At 42.3% G+C, this 12,589-nt stretch overlaps 1 protein-coding gene across 1 annotated transcript in view; it reads right to left on the bottom strand.

The window, feature by feature from the left end:
• Nucleotides 1–3,324: 3,324 nt before the first annotated feature.
• The window catches only part of paxbp1 (PAX3 and PAX7 binding protein 1), a 66,045-nt gene continuing 56,780 nt past the window's right edge, over nt 3,325–12,589 (bottom strand). Inside the window, exons 15-18 of the mRNA XM_038801658.1 lie at nt 8,157–8,223; nt 7,037–7,183; nt 4,832–4,986; nt 3,325–3,930 (exon numbers count right to left, since the gene is read on the bottom strand). Coding sequence (XP_038657586.1) covers nt 3,813–3,930; nt 4,832–4,986; nt 7,037–7,183; nt 8,157–8,223 — 487 coding nt within the window. The 3' untranslated portion in view covers nt 3,325–3,812. The remainder of the gene's footprint in view (nt 3,931–4,831; nt 4,987–7,036; nt 7,184–8,156; nt 8,224–12,589) is intronic.

Raw genomic sequence — 12,589 nt, 5'->3', positions numbered from 1 at the left:
TACATTAACGATCTGGAAGAAGGAACTAAGGGTTGCACATGATGAAATGAAAATGAAATGAAAATCGCTTATTGTCACAAGTAGACTTCAATGAAGTTACTGTGAAAAGCCCCTAGTCACCACATACCGGCACCTGTTCAGGGAGGCTGGTACGGGAATTGAACCGTGCTACTGGCCTACCTTGGTCGGCTTTTAAAGCCAGCTATTTAGCCCAGTGTGCTAAACCAGCCCCAACAAAGATATGCAAAGATACAAAGATATGCAGATGATACAAACATATACAGAGTGACAGGTAGTATTGAGGAAGCTGGGAGGCTGCAGAAGGCCTTGGACAGGTTAGGAGAGAGGGCTAAGTGGCAGATGGAATATAATGTGGAAAATTGTGAGGTTATGCACTTTGGTAGGAAGAATGGAGGCATAGACTATTTTCTAAATGGGAAAAGACGTAGGAAATCAGAAGCACAAAGGGACTTAGGAGTCCTAGTTCAAGGTTCTCTTAAGGTTAACATGCAGGTTCAGCCACAGATAGGATGACAAATGTAGTGTTGGCATTCATGTCGAAAGGGCTAGAATACAAGAGTAGGGATGTACTTCTGAGGCTATAGAAGGCTCTGGTCAGACCACATTTTGAGTATTGTGAGCAGTTTTCGGCCCCGTATCCAAGGAAGGATGTTCTATCCTTGGAAAGGGTCCATAGGAGGTTCATAAGAATGATCCCTGGAATGAAGAGCTTGTCATATGAGGAGCGGATGAGGACTCTAGGTCTGTACTTGTTGAGAGTTTACAAGGATGAAGGGGTCTTATTGAAACTTACAGGATACTGAGAGGCCTAGATAGAGTGGACGTGTAGAAGATGTTCCCACTAGTAAGAAAAACTCAAACCAGAGGCTACAGCCTCACTGAAGGGACAATCCTTTGAAACTGCGATGAGGAGGAATTTCTTCAACCAGAGGGTGGTGACTCTGTGGAATTCATTGCCACAGAAGGCTGTGGAGGCCAAATCACTGAATGTCTTTAAAACAGAGATAGATAGGTTCTTGATTAATAAGGGGATCAGGGATTATGGGGAGAAGGCCGGAGGATCGGGATGAGAAACACCTCAGCTATGATTGAATGGCAGTGCACTTGATGAGTCAAATTGCCTATCTTATGGTCTTATGAATAGAATGGGAACAGAGGGATACAGAACCCAGAAGTGCAGGTTTTAGTTTAGACAGACATGATTGGCGCAGGCTTGGAGGCCGAAGGGCCTGTTCCTGTGCTTTGACCCTGATCTGGTACCAATGCTGGCATCCTTAAGCAGTGGGATAACCCAGCCAATGACTTTGGTCTTCCGTCTTCCCAATGGTTGTCTGGAGAAAAATTGTGTTGCACCCATTACAGGATGTTGGACAAGTGCACAGCCTGATTGGAAGAGTTGAAGAGATTGAGCTGGGTACTATCGGTGTGCATGTGAGAATTGATCGTGTGTGGATTGATTTCTCCAAGCAGCAGCAAGACGATGAGAAGGCAGAGGGTCACGGAATAGTTGCTGTTGCCAATGTTAATTTATTTTAGAAACTCCGGTGTATTTATCAGGAAGGCCTCCTTTCCAAATATCCATGCTGACTGCCTTTTATCATGCTGCCACTATCCTCTGTTTTTGGATGCCTTCAGATGTTTTGTTCACAGGCTGGATTATGCCAAATTGCCCAAAACTCTTTAGATTGGGGTTATGGCAGCTACTTTGAAATCCTCCAGGCACCAATCCTCAGCTACGACAATGGCAAGGATATTGATCAATTTCAACGGCCCTTTCATTAAATTCTTATGTCCACCTGGGACCCTTGCTAGCCTCAACCTGCCTACTGTCACCTTATCTGATATTTATATTTCCTAAAATTCAATTTCCAAGCTGGGAAGACCAATACTCATCTTTTTAGTATGTATGTATGTATAGCATTGGCTTAGATTCTGCAGTGACCATGCTCACTGCCGATCTTTAAAAAGGAGCCCACAAAGATCAAGTGATCAGTAGCGTGGATTTCACTATTCTTAACGTTTTAATGGAATCCAGCTACAGTTCAAGGGGGCTCTTTGATGTCCAGCAAGTGATGGCTATGCAGGTTAAGCAGCTATTCGTGTTGAATAATTTTCAAATAGCAAATCAAGTTATAACCCAATATTATGATTCACTTTTTAATCGTTTTACAGACAGCAAAATAAGGATCGGGACATATACATGGGATGAGGGTAAACGATGAGAACCTATTTACAAGTCTAAGAGGCCTGGAGTTCTAAAAAAATGTTGCATTCAATTTATTTTAATTACCAGTTAACAGAAGGACGTTTATGCTCATCAATTATCTGCCACCCATTGTAAGTTTATTTGTTCTATTGAATACCCAATTCAGAAAACAAATGATTGATCTACAAACAAGCCAAATATTTTTCTTTGCCTTCAACATAGCATTTTCTTTGAGCGATTATAAGCCAAGACCCATAATGCAATACACATCACGATTGCCAGGGAGTGATGAGGCAGATCCAATAATAGTGGAAAAAAAATCAAACTGGGACTTTAAGCATCTACAGATTATAGAAGGGAAGACTGAGCAACTCTAAAGTTGTGATCACGGACGAGTTAGAATGGGAGTCTTGATAAATAAATGAGATTGCAGTGAGTTAGGACGTTTGCTCTAATATGGGTTCCTGAACAATGTATAAAGTTCAGAGTGATAACTATAGCAGAGAGCAAAAAGAATTTGTAGAAGTGATAACAATGACTCCATCAGATCCAGGTACAAACCAGACACTGACAATAGCTGGATAGTAAAATCCTTTCCAGATCATCTAAGCGTAGTAATTTTTCATTGCTCATCTGCAATAGGAATCTGATGATACAAATAGTTGCTACTTTGAGAGCTGTAACTTGCATTTTATCCCTTATTTTAAAGACATGGCACATGTAGACATGTAGAACAGTACTAATAGTGGCATTTATGAGTTTACATATTTATTTTCTCAGCATGCTTGAGGTGCGCTGTTCTTGACGTGCATCATCTTCTCGGCTTTTGTAAATTATGTAGAACATTCCTAAGTCAGTGGATAAGTGCATGGCAGTGAAACAAGTGATGAATGGTGTTTTTCTCATTGTATTCTGTAGATTGTCTCAGGTATGATGCAGTAAGGTGAATATAACAGAAGAATAATTACTTGGGGATGGGGGCAAGGGTGGAAGGGAACAAGGGAAAGAAAGTGATTTTCACATGGTATTCCCCCAATAAACCAAGCAATTCAACTTGTGTCAAATCTGTATTAGCAGACAAAACATCACAATTGCAACACTCTGAATAGCCAGTTTATTTTATTATGTTTTTAAAACCATAAAACAAATGTAATTCATCTTCTACTAAATTAAACAAATGCAACCCAATGAACTTAAACGTTATCTGCAGGTTGGACTTGTATTTTCACAGTTTGTTCCCAGTACTTGGATGTAACTTCTCTGGTCTTAAGTCCATAATTATTTGGACAAAAACAACCAAAATCATGTAAATTCAGTTGCTTTTGATAAGAGAGGTCAGTGGATATTAAAAGGTAGAAACACAGCCAAGATGGATTTTAAAAATTACATTCTCAGTTTGTCGTGTACAAGATGCTGGCTGTAGGAGAGTGTTTTTCTGGAAGTTAGCTGTACCCTCTGAGCACAAGAGATGGGAAATATTAAATATCAACAAATGTTATTGACAACGCCATCAATTTTCTTTTACGAAACATCTGTACATATGTACAAAATCATACAAATGGCAGGAATGTACTGTCCTACAATCTCATTTCCCATCAAGTAATGCCTTGATATCCTTTACTCCGTATTCATTTGCTACAGCTGATGCATGGTCCAAAGCATGGATGATGGCCAGAATTTTAATCACTTGCTTGATATTCTCCCTAAAAATTATATCAGTTTCAAAAAAGACAAATTACATTCACAAAATAAAAATGCACACAATACACACCACCTTCAGAACACTCCCTTATAATTGTAGGATATTCAATCTTTCCTCTGCTTCAAAGTTTGGACCAAAGCAGACAGTACGTCTGATACAGCAATTATACATTTTAACAGAATGACAATTTAACTTTTTTGATTAATTTTGTATTATTTTATACTTCAGTAAGGCCCTAAATCCAACCTGACTTCTAGACTCCAACTTCAGGAGACTTTGAAACAAAATATACTGCATTCATTTTAGGAAGCAGAACACCTAATTATTAACTAATGTCAATATTAATTTCCTGCTTTCATTTTCATGCACTCTCTTCATGGTGTAGAGATGGAGAGGAGGGTTTTAAAGCAATCAGTCTAAATCAGATTTGAAGGAGGAGAAAAGTGCCTGGAACATGAGGCTACAGGACAAGGCCAGACAGCAAAAGAACATGAACTCAGCTGTGTTCTGTGGAGAGGTAGTGAACAGTGGTTGTATCTGATCTTGCATAAAAGAAGCGATCAGTGAGAGGAACAACCACCTCAGCAGAGATCTTGGTCATCCAGCTTATCAACCGTGGATGTTGTGAAAAAGGAAGAAAAAGAAAAATGGGGCAAATATAAATACCTAAAAAGACAACATTTATTCCTGGTCATTTATCTCTTAAGTGGGTTTTAACAAAGTCACATTGCACATTACCACTTCCCTAATGGCAAGGAAGCTTCTTTTAGGGAACATACACGTTAATTTGCAAACTGGAACCATCTAGATAAGAAAATATACCACCTTTCCCAGTAACTGCTTTAGATCCAGATATTATTGTGGATGGTAAATCAAAACATGTCTTATGTCAGTGTATGTACCTTGCTGTACGTTTTTCTACATCAGAGCACGCAAGGCTTAGCCTGTAGATGGTATTGGCCAAGTGAACAAGGTAACAGCAAAAATTTTCCATCTGTGGGATACTCTTATCTCCTTTTAGGTTGACAAACCAGTGCTTTGGTAAACAGGTGATGAGCTAAAAGATAAAAGCAGTGTCATGAAATTCAGTCCGGTGTCCATCTTTTGTTTTACTTTAAAAAGCAATATTAATTTTACAGTTATGTCTCCAAAACATAATGAGAGGAATTTTGTGCACTTTATACTATGTTGGGTTATGATGCATGTACAATCAAGTTTTACAATCAGAGAAACTTGCAGCACAGGAGGCATCCACTTGGCCAAATCTAGCTCTTCAACAGGGCCACCATGCTTAATCCCACAACCCCAGTTTTCATCCTGTTATCACCTCATCAAGGATATGTCCAATTCCCTTTTAGAATTATTTATGGAACTGATTTCCACCATTGTTTCATGTAGGAAATTCCAAATCCCAGCAATGCCATGAAAACATTCTAATTTTCCCTGTACACCTTTTGCCATCGGAGTTTGAACCTATGGCCCATAGTTATTGGCACACTCACCAGAGGGAATCACTTTACTCTTATCAAAACCTGTCATGAAAATCCTCTATTTAGGTCACCTCTTAACCTTCTTGGAGCAGAGAACAACCTCTTCTCATAACAGTTTTTCATCTCTGGTAAACCTCCTCTGTACCCTTTTAAGAACTTCAATCTTTCCTGAAGTGTAAGACCCAGAATTGTTCACCAATCCAAGTAGCCCACATGCTTCTGCAACCACCTTATAACTGGCTCTAGAACTGCTCCCAATTCATATGTTTGTTGTCTCATTTTAACATTTAAGAACATGGCTCACAGTCTGTCTGAGCAAAACTAACAGTAAAAATAACATACTGAAAGCACAGAAGAGGTTTGGAGTATTATTAGCTCACGGGCCAGTATACGTTAATGAGCAAATTACGTTAGCTTTTATTCAGTGGCAGGACTCTTGCATCAGTTTTGGTCCGTTGTGGTTCAAAGCCCTACTCCGCAGAAAATCTAGGCTCACACTCCCAGTGTTGTACTGAAGGAGTTTTACACTGTTAAATGCCAGCTTTTGGACGAGACATTAAATTATTATCCAGGCGCCAACTACTGTCTCAAGATCAGATGGCAATATTACATGAGGAGTGGGGGGAAATTCTACCAGTGTTCCAGCCTACATTTATCACACAGCCTATACCAAAGGTAGATTTCATCATTATCTATAGAATTTTGCTAAGTGCAAATCGGCTGTGGTGCTTTTCTACATTACTTTTAAAATAGGGACTGCTGTAATGGCTGTAAAGTGGTTTAGGAAATCCTGAAGATACTATTTAAAACAAGTGCTTTCTTTAGTAAACACAAATCTGAAAAGTCATTGTAATGCAGTATTGTAAACATTATGGCGTTTGGTAGCACAATGGTTAGCATTCGGCCCATCGAGTCTGCAGCGTCCCTTGGAAATATAAACCTACTTAAGCCCTCCACCCTATCCCAGTAACCCCACCTAACCTTTTTGGACACTAAGGGCAATTTAGCATGGCCAATCCACCTAACCTGCACACTGTAAATTCTATGATTTCAATGTCAAAATCAGGAATGGTGGGACACAAAACCAACATTTTAGGCCACTGACCTCAGGCACTTTGCCCATCTCATAGAATCCCTACAGTGCAGGAGGTCGTCATTCGGCCCATCGGATCCGCACCGAACCTCTGAAAGAGCACTCCACCCAAACCCACTTCCCCACCCTATTCTTATAACCCCTTAACCTAACAAATACATCCCTGGACACTAAGGGACAATTTAGCATCGCCAATCCACTTAACCTGCATATCTTAGGACTGTGGGTGGAAAACAGAACACCCGGAGGAAACCCATGCAGACATGGGAAGAAAGTGCAAACTCCACACAGACCGTCACCCAAGGCCGGAATTGAATGCGGGTCCCTGACGCTGTAAGGCAGCAGTGCTAACCATTGTGCCGCAGAGCTTACAGAACAGTAACTCTGTGAAATCAGCAGCAGAGGAACAGAATGCTTTACTACACAAAATGTCAATTTACTGAGATTCCTGCTTTTCATCGACGTTTGGGTCTGAATGGCCTGGGATCCTTAAAACATTTCACCCTGTGTCTCAGCTTACTTACACTCTGACATTTCTTCAGGCTGTCATCTCCTGGATCTGAGTTCTGAAGAGCGAGTAGGATGTAGCGATTTAAAAGACTATCCACAGTTAGCTCCTGCAATGCTCGATTTGAGATTATGCCAGTCCATTGCAAGATGTTATCCAATAACTGAAAAAAGTAATATAGAATTTAAGTAAACAGTAGCTTTTAGTTGAATTTATAAGGAATGTGAGGGTTCTATTTGGTTACCTGTGTCTATTGTGAGGCAATATTTCCTATTCAAACATATTATACAAGATAGCACTATTTCCTGCAGCTGTGAAATTGGTAATTAATAAGGAACAGTAGCAATAGGCCATATGGTCACCCAAGCATTGTCCAATTTGCAATAAAACCATTTAAGAAGAATGGAGAAGCAGCTAATTAAACCCCATTCGCTAACACAAATCTAAGCGCAACATAATGCGCTCATATCGTATTAATATACTGCTTTTTATTCTAAAATAGTCCTTTGAAACAAAGTAAAGTTATGGGTGGAATACTGTGACTGAAACATGCTACTGAAACCGATTTGATGAAAATTGCAAGTTACTGGACAAAGATTAGTTGCAAGTTTACTCAGCCTTTTTTTAAAGAATCATGACAGATGTACGGTTAATGTCTATGTATATACGTTGTGTACCTTGTGTTTCCCTATTATATATTTTATTTTCATGTACTAAATGATCTGTTTGAGCTGCACGCAGAACAATACTTTTCACTGTACCTTGGTACAAGTGACAATAAACAAATCTAACCCAATGTACTTAAGTATGCAGGCTGAATTGTTGCTCTTCATTTGAACGAAATAATTCCTAACATGCAACAAATCACTTTCGCACCCGCCAACAAATGTTGTATTATAAACTCAAACATTGCAACTGGTAAAATAAAATCCCCCCCACAACACATTTTGGATGTGCAGTAATCTAATTAGATTACGATTAATGCAATGTCTGCTGTACATTTTAGAACCCAAAGAGGAATCCATGTTCTTCTTCCCAAACTGAAGATTAGGTTTGAGGTAATATATGACAAAAATGGCAACCAGGTACAGTTAAAGAACAATGATATTAAAAACAATCCATTTTTGAACTCTCACCTTAAGTGCTGACCAAAACTGTCGCTGAAAAAATAGGTAGGGTCCCGAGTTCTTGTTCTCCAGCACACTACAATAATACATCAATAAATTATTTAAATCTAAAAGTTATGGACATAGCATGAAACATGTAATTTGAAATACATCTAATCAAAGTTTCTTTTGGGACTAGTGCGAAGAGGGTAGAACACCTAATGGCGAATCCATGCTAATTAAGATGAGGGTATGACCACAAGCAAATTGCCATTTCTTCCACTGTGTGCCTAATGCAGCAACTGTTGCCAGATTAAATATATAAAAGTATTAAAATCAGGACAAAGGGCTAAATCCTCCGGTCTCAGAATTGGCAGTGGCCAGATGTATGACCAAAATTGCACGTCAGGAAACTGCAGCTGTCCTGATGCATCGAACTATGTGGGGACTGACCAAGTTTAAACTTCTACTGAGCCATTCCCCTGCTGCCCAGGACCCTGCACAAGGTCTCCGACTCAGATTTCTGATGCACTTACCTGGATAGTGACCCAGGAAATATGATAAACAGATTAAAAACTTGTCTAATGCCTGGGCAACTCCAGAACCAACCACTCCCAACCCCCCACCTTTAACCCCCTATCCACTTACCCACCCGCTCATCCATTCACTGATTATTCAAAGAGTAGACATTTAAAATTACCATAAGAGGGCATGTCCAGTCATTCCTGCCCCTACTCCACTTTCTATATTAATTTACGGATGTGGGCATTGCTGGCTAGGCCAGCATTTATCTCTCATCTCAGATTGCTCTCGAGAAGACGGCAGTAAGCTAATGTGTAGATACATCCACAGTGCTGTTAGTTAGAAAGTTCCAGAATTTTGACCCAGCGACATGAAGGAAAGGCGATATATTTCCAAGTCAGGATGGTGAGTGGCTTGGGGACAGGGATCTTCCAGGTCCAACTGCTGCAGTGATGATTTTCCCCCAACAACCACAACCATTTTCCTTCGTGCCACGCATGACTCCAACCAGGTGAGTTTTCCCCATAATTCCCATCGACTCCAGTCTTTCTAGGGCTCTTTGATTCCACATTCAGTCAAACGCTGCCTTGATATCTAGGGCAGTCACTCTCACTGTACATTTGGACTTCAGGTCTTTTGTCCCTGCGTTAACCAAGGCTGCAATGACGCCAGGTGAATGATCCTGGCGGAACACAAACTGAACATCAGGGAGCAATTTATTTTCAGCAAGTGCTGCTTGATAACACTGTTAATGACCAGTTTGATCACTTCACTGATGATCGAGAGTAGACTGATGGGCAGTAATTGGCTGGATTAGTTTGTCGACGGAGTTTTCCCTGAGGGACGACGAGCCTCGCATTTGTGAAAAATCTGGACTTGAAAAGTCCCAGTAAAAATACAGAGCTGTAGGAATTTTTGAGCCGAGCGCCAATTCGACTATAATTGCCGCTTCTTGGAAGATCCGAGCCAACATATCTCCATTCATCTAATTTCTGAATGTATTAACTGTGTAAATTTGACTCCACTAACTAATCTATCCAAAAATATACTACATTTCTTCATAACTGCTTCTTAAATATTTCCAGCGCATTCACTACCGTTACGCTATTGGAAATATTTAAGCTTTTCATGAAATGCATTCCATGTATTCAGCTTACGTGTGTAGAACTTCCTGACATCAGTGCTATTATTTTTGACATTCACTTGTGCGAAACCATTTTCCCTTTCCCGGCTTAATTTGTTATTTTCTTTCAAGTAATATACAAGATCCACCTTTTCAATACTGTTTTGTATACCTCTACAAGATTAACTCTTAGGTGCTAGCTTTCAAGTCCAAATTTCACCAGTCTTTTCTCATTATTCAGGCCTCCAAAACTTGCAATCAATCTGCATTCTTAATAAATTGCCATCAGCCCTTGACTGTTTCCCTTGAATACTGTGCCCAATTCTGGTCACTAAGACACAGGTTGTGGTCAGAGTAGAACACCGTGTAGTTCAAGCAAGACTTTCTCCAATTTGTACACTACTGCAAGAGCTACATAACCCAGCATTTACTTTTATTAAAATTATTGCTGCTCGTTAGTGGTCTGGTATCTTGAGCATCGAGTGTGCTAGAACTCAACAGATCTGGAATTTTACTTAAAAGGAACAGATAATCAGAGTAAAGTGTCATGTGAGAGTACCCTTTCAGAAATGGTGCTTAAGAAATGTACCTTTAAGAAATGGAGCTGCTCGTTACTGCACTGATGTCAGAGTGTGGGTGGAGCTGAGCTCGACTGCTTTTTTAGTTTTAGTTTGGGAAAAGCTGGTCTGTCTGTGTTTTTCAATGAGCTGAATCTGAAGTTAAAAGTGAGCTGCACTGCTGTTGATCTCTGCCATCAAAAGATTATCTATGGACCATTTGGGTGAACTCAGAATTGTAAAAAAGTCTCAGTATTGAATATAAATCTAATGTGCCCCTGTTTGAAGGTTTGTTAAGTCTTTTGGATGTTAAAAGGACAGCATACAGGTTATTTAGTGTTGTATACTTTGGAGGGTATATTTGATTTACTGGTTGCTAAGATATTCACTGTTTTAAAAAGGTTAACTTGAGTTCATAGAATAAACATTGTTTTGTTTTTAAAAACCACTGGTCCATTTTCTGCTGTACTATACCTGTAGAGTGAGCCGTGTGCTCCCCATATCACAATCTATTAAAAGTTGTGGGTCAGGACTTCCGGTGGCGGCGATGTCCGAGTGAGCCGCACATTCGGTGGGCTCTCACTCCGGCCGGCTGGAACAGCTGTTTCCCCGCGATAGCGGGACTACGGAGGCGGCAGAAAGGCTGCCTGGAACAGAGGAGGAGAGCGGGCTGCAGAGGATGTAAGTGTGGAGGCCAGCAGGTGAGGAAGAAGGAGAGAGAGAGAGAAGGAGGAAGCTGACCTGCAGGTTAAGATGGCGGACCCACGGACCTTCCTTCCTCCAGGACAAAGGGAAAAAGAAAAAGTTTGGAGTTGCTGAGGAGGGACAGCTTGGACCCACTTCAGATGCCCAAGAGGTAAAATTGAAGGAGCTGGGCGAAGGAAAGCGGCAGCGGAGGCGCTGAGGAGCGGGCTGCGGCATATGGAACAGCGGGATTCCAGAAAGCAGAAGAAGAAGGAGAAAAAGGGACAGAGACAAGGACCGGAAGAAAATTACCTGGGACCTAAGATGGCGGACACACGGAACCCGGACTCAGCAATCCAGCTGGCGCTGGATAACATGCTCCAGGTAATGAAGTCCAGTTTTGAAGCGCTGAAGCGGGACAGCTTGGACCCAATCCAGAAAGCGGTGGATCAGCTGAACCAGAGGCTGGACGCCCAGGATGTTAAAGTTAAGGAGCTGGGAGAAGCGGTGGAGGAGCAGGCGGATGCGCAAACGGTTGCAGCGCTAGAAGTGGACGGCCTGAAAGAGCGGCAGAGAAGACTGCTGGACAGAGTAGAGGAGCTGGAGAATAGAGTCCGCAGGAACAATCTGAGGATGGTCGGCCTCCCGGAGGGGGCGGAGGGAGCTGATGCTGCAGCGTTTGTAGCAGACCTGCTGAAGCAGCTGATGGGGGCCGAAGCCTTTCCGCGACCGCTGGAGCTGGAGGGGGCACACAGGGTGCAGGCAAGGCAGGGGCGGCTGGGCGGACCCCCCCGCCCGATGGTGATTAGGTTCCACAGGTTCGTGGACAAGGAGCGGGTGCTGCAGTGGGCAAAGAGCGCCAGGAGCAGCACGTGGAATAACAGTGTGCTCCGCATCTATCAGGACCTAAGCCAGGAGGTGGCTCGGCGGCGAGCAGCCTTTAAGAATGTCAAGGAGGTGCTGTTCAAGAAGCACGTGAAGTTTGGTCTGCTGTTCCCAGCTCGGCTATGGGTCACGCACCAGGGTCAACACCACTACTTTTCCGAGCCCGAAGAAGCGATGGATTTTGTGAGGGACCTGGGGATGGCCCCGAAAGGAGGCCCTAAGGACACGAGTTAGGGCCCGAGGATTTCTGTGGGGAGGAACGCCGAATGTGCCTGGACTGCTGCTCAACGGTTTGCTGGGCCAATGGGGCCAAACGGAACATTTGAGACTCTTTCCTTTGTTCATGGACATTTATGTGCTTTTTCTCTTTTTTCTATGTTTTTTCCCTTTTTTTTTCCTGTTTGGGCTTTTTGTGCAGCTCGCGGAAGACACTGGAGCCGGCTTGCCCCAGTGGGTGGGGAGGAGGGCGGGGAAACAAGGGGAATGGGACAGGAAGGCGCCGGAGTGTTGAGTCACCGGGCTAGCAGATTGGCTAGTCAAGGAAGTCAGATGGGGGGGAAAGCTATAGCCAGTAGATGGCAGGGGTGGGGGTATCGGGGGATGGGGTTAGGGGAGGGGGGGGTTGTTCTGCTGACGGGAGAGGGACTTGAAATAGGCACTGGAAAGGAGGTCGAGGGTGGAGGCAGCTATAG

Source organism: Scyliorhinus canicula, chromosome 7 (assembly GCF_902713615.1).
Source record: "Scyliorhinus canicula chromosome 7, sScyCan1.1, whole genome shotgun sequence".
NCBI classification, from domain to species: domain Eukaryota; kingdom Metazoa; phylum Chordata; class Chondrichthyes; order Carcharhiniformes; family Scyliorhinidae; genus Scyliorhinus; species Scyliorhinus canicula.
This window is presented reverse-complemented; position numbering and strand designations above follow the sequence as displayed.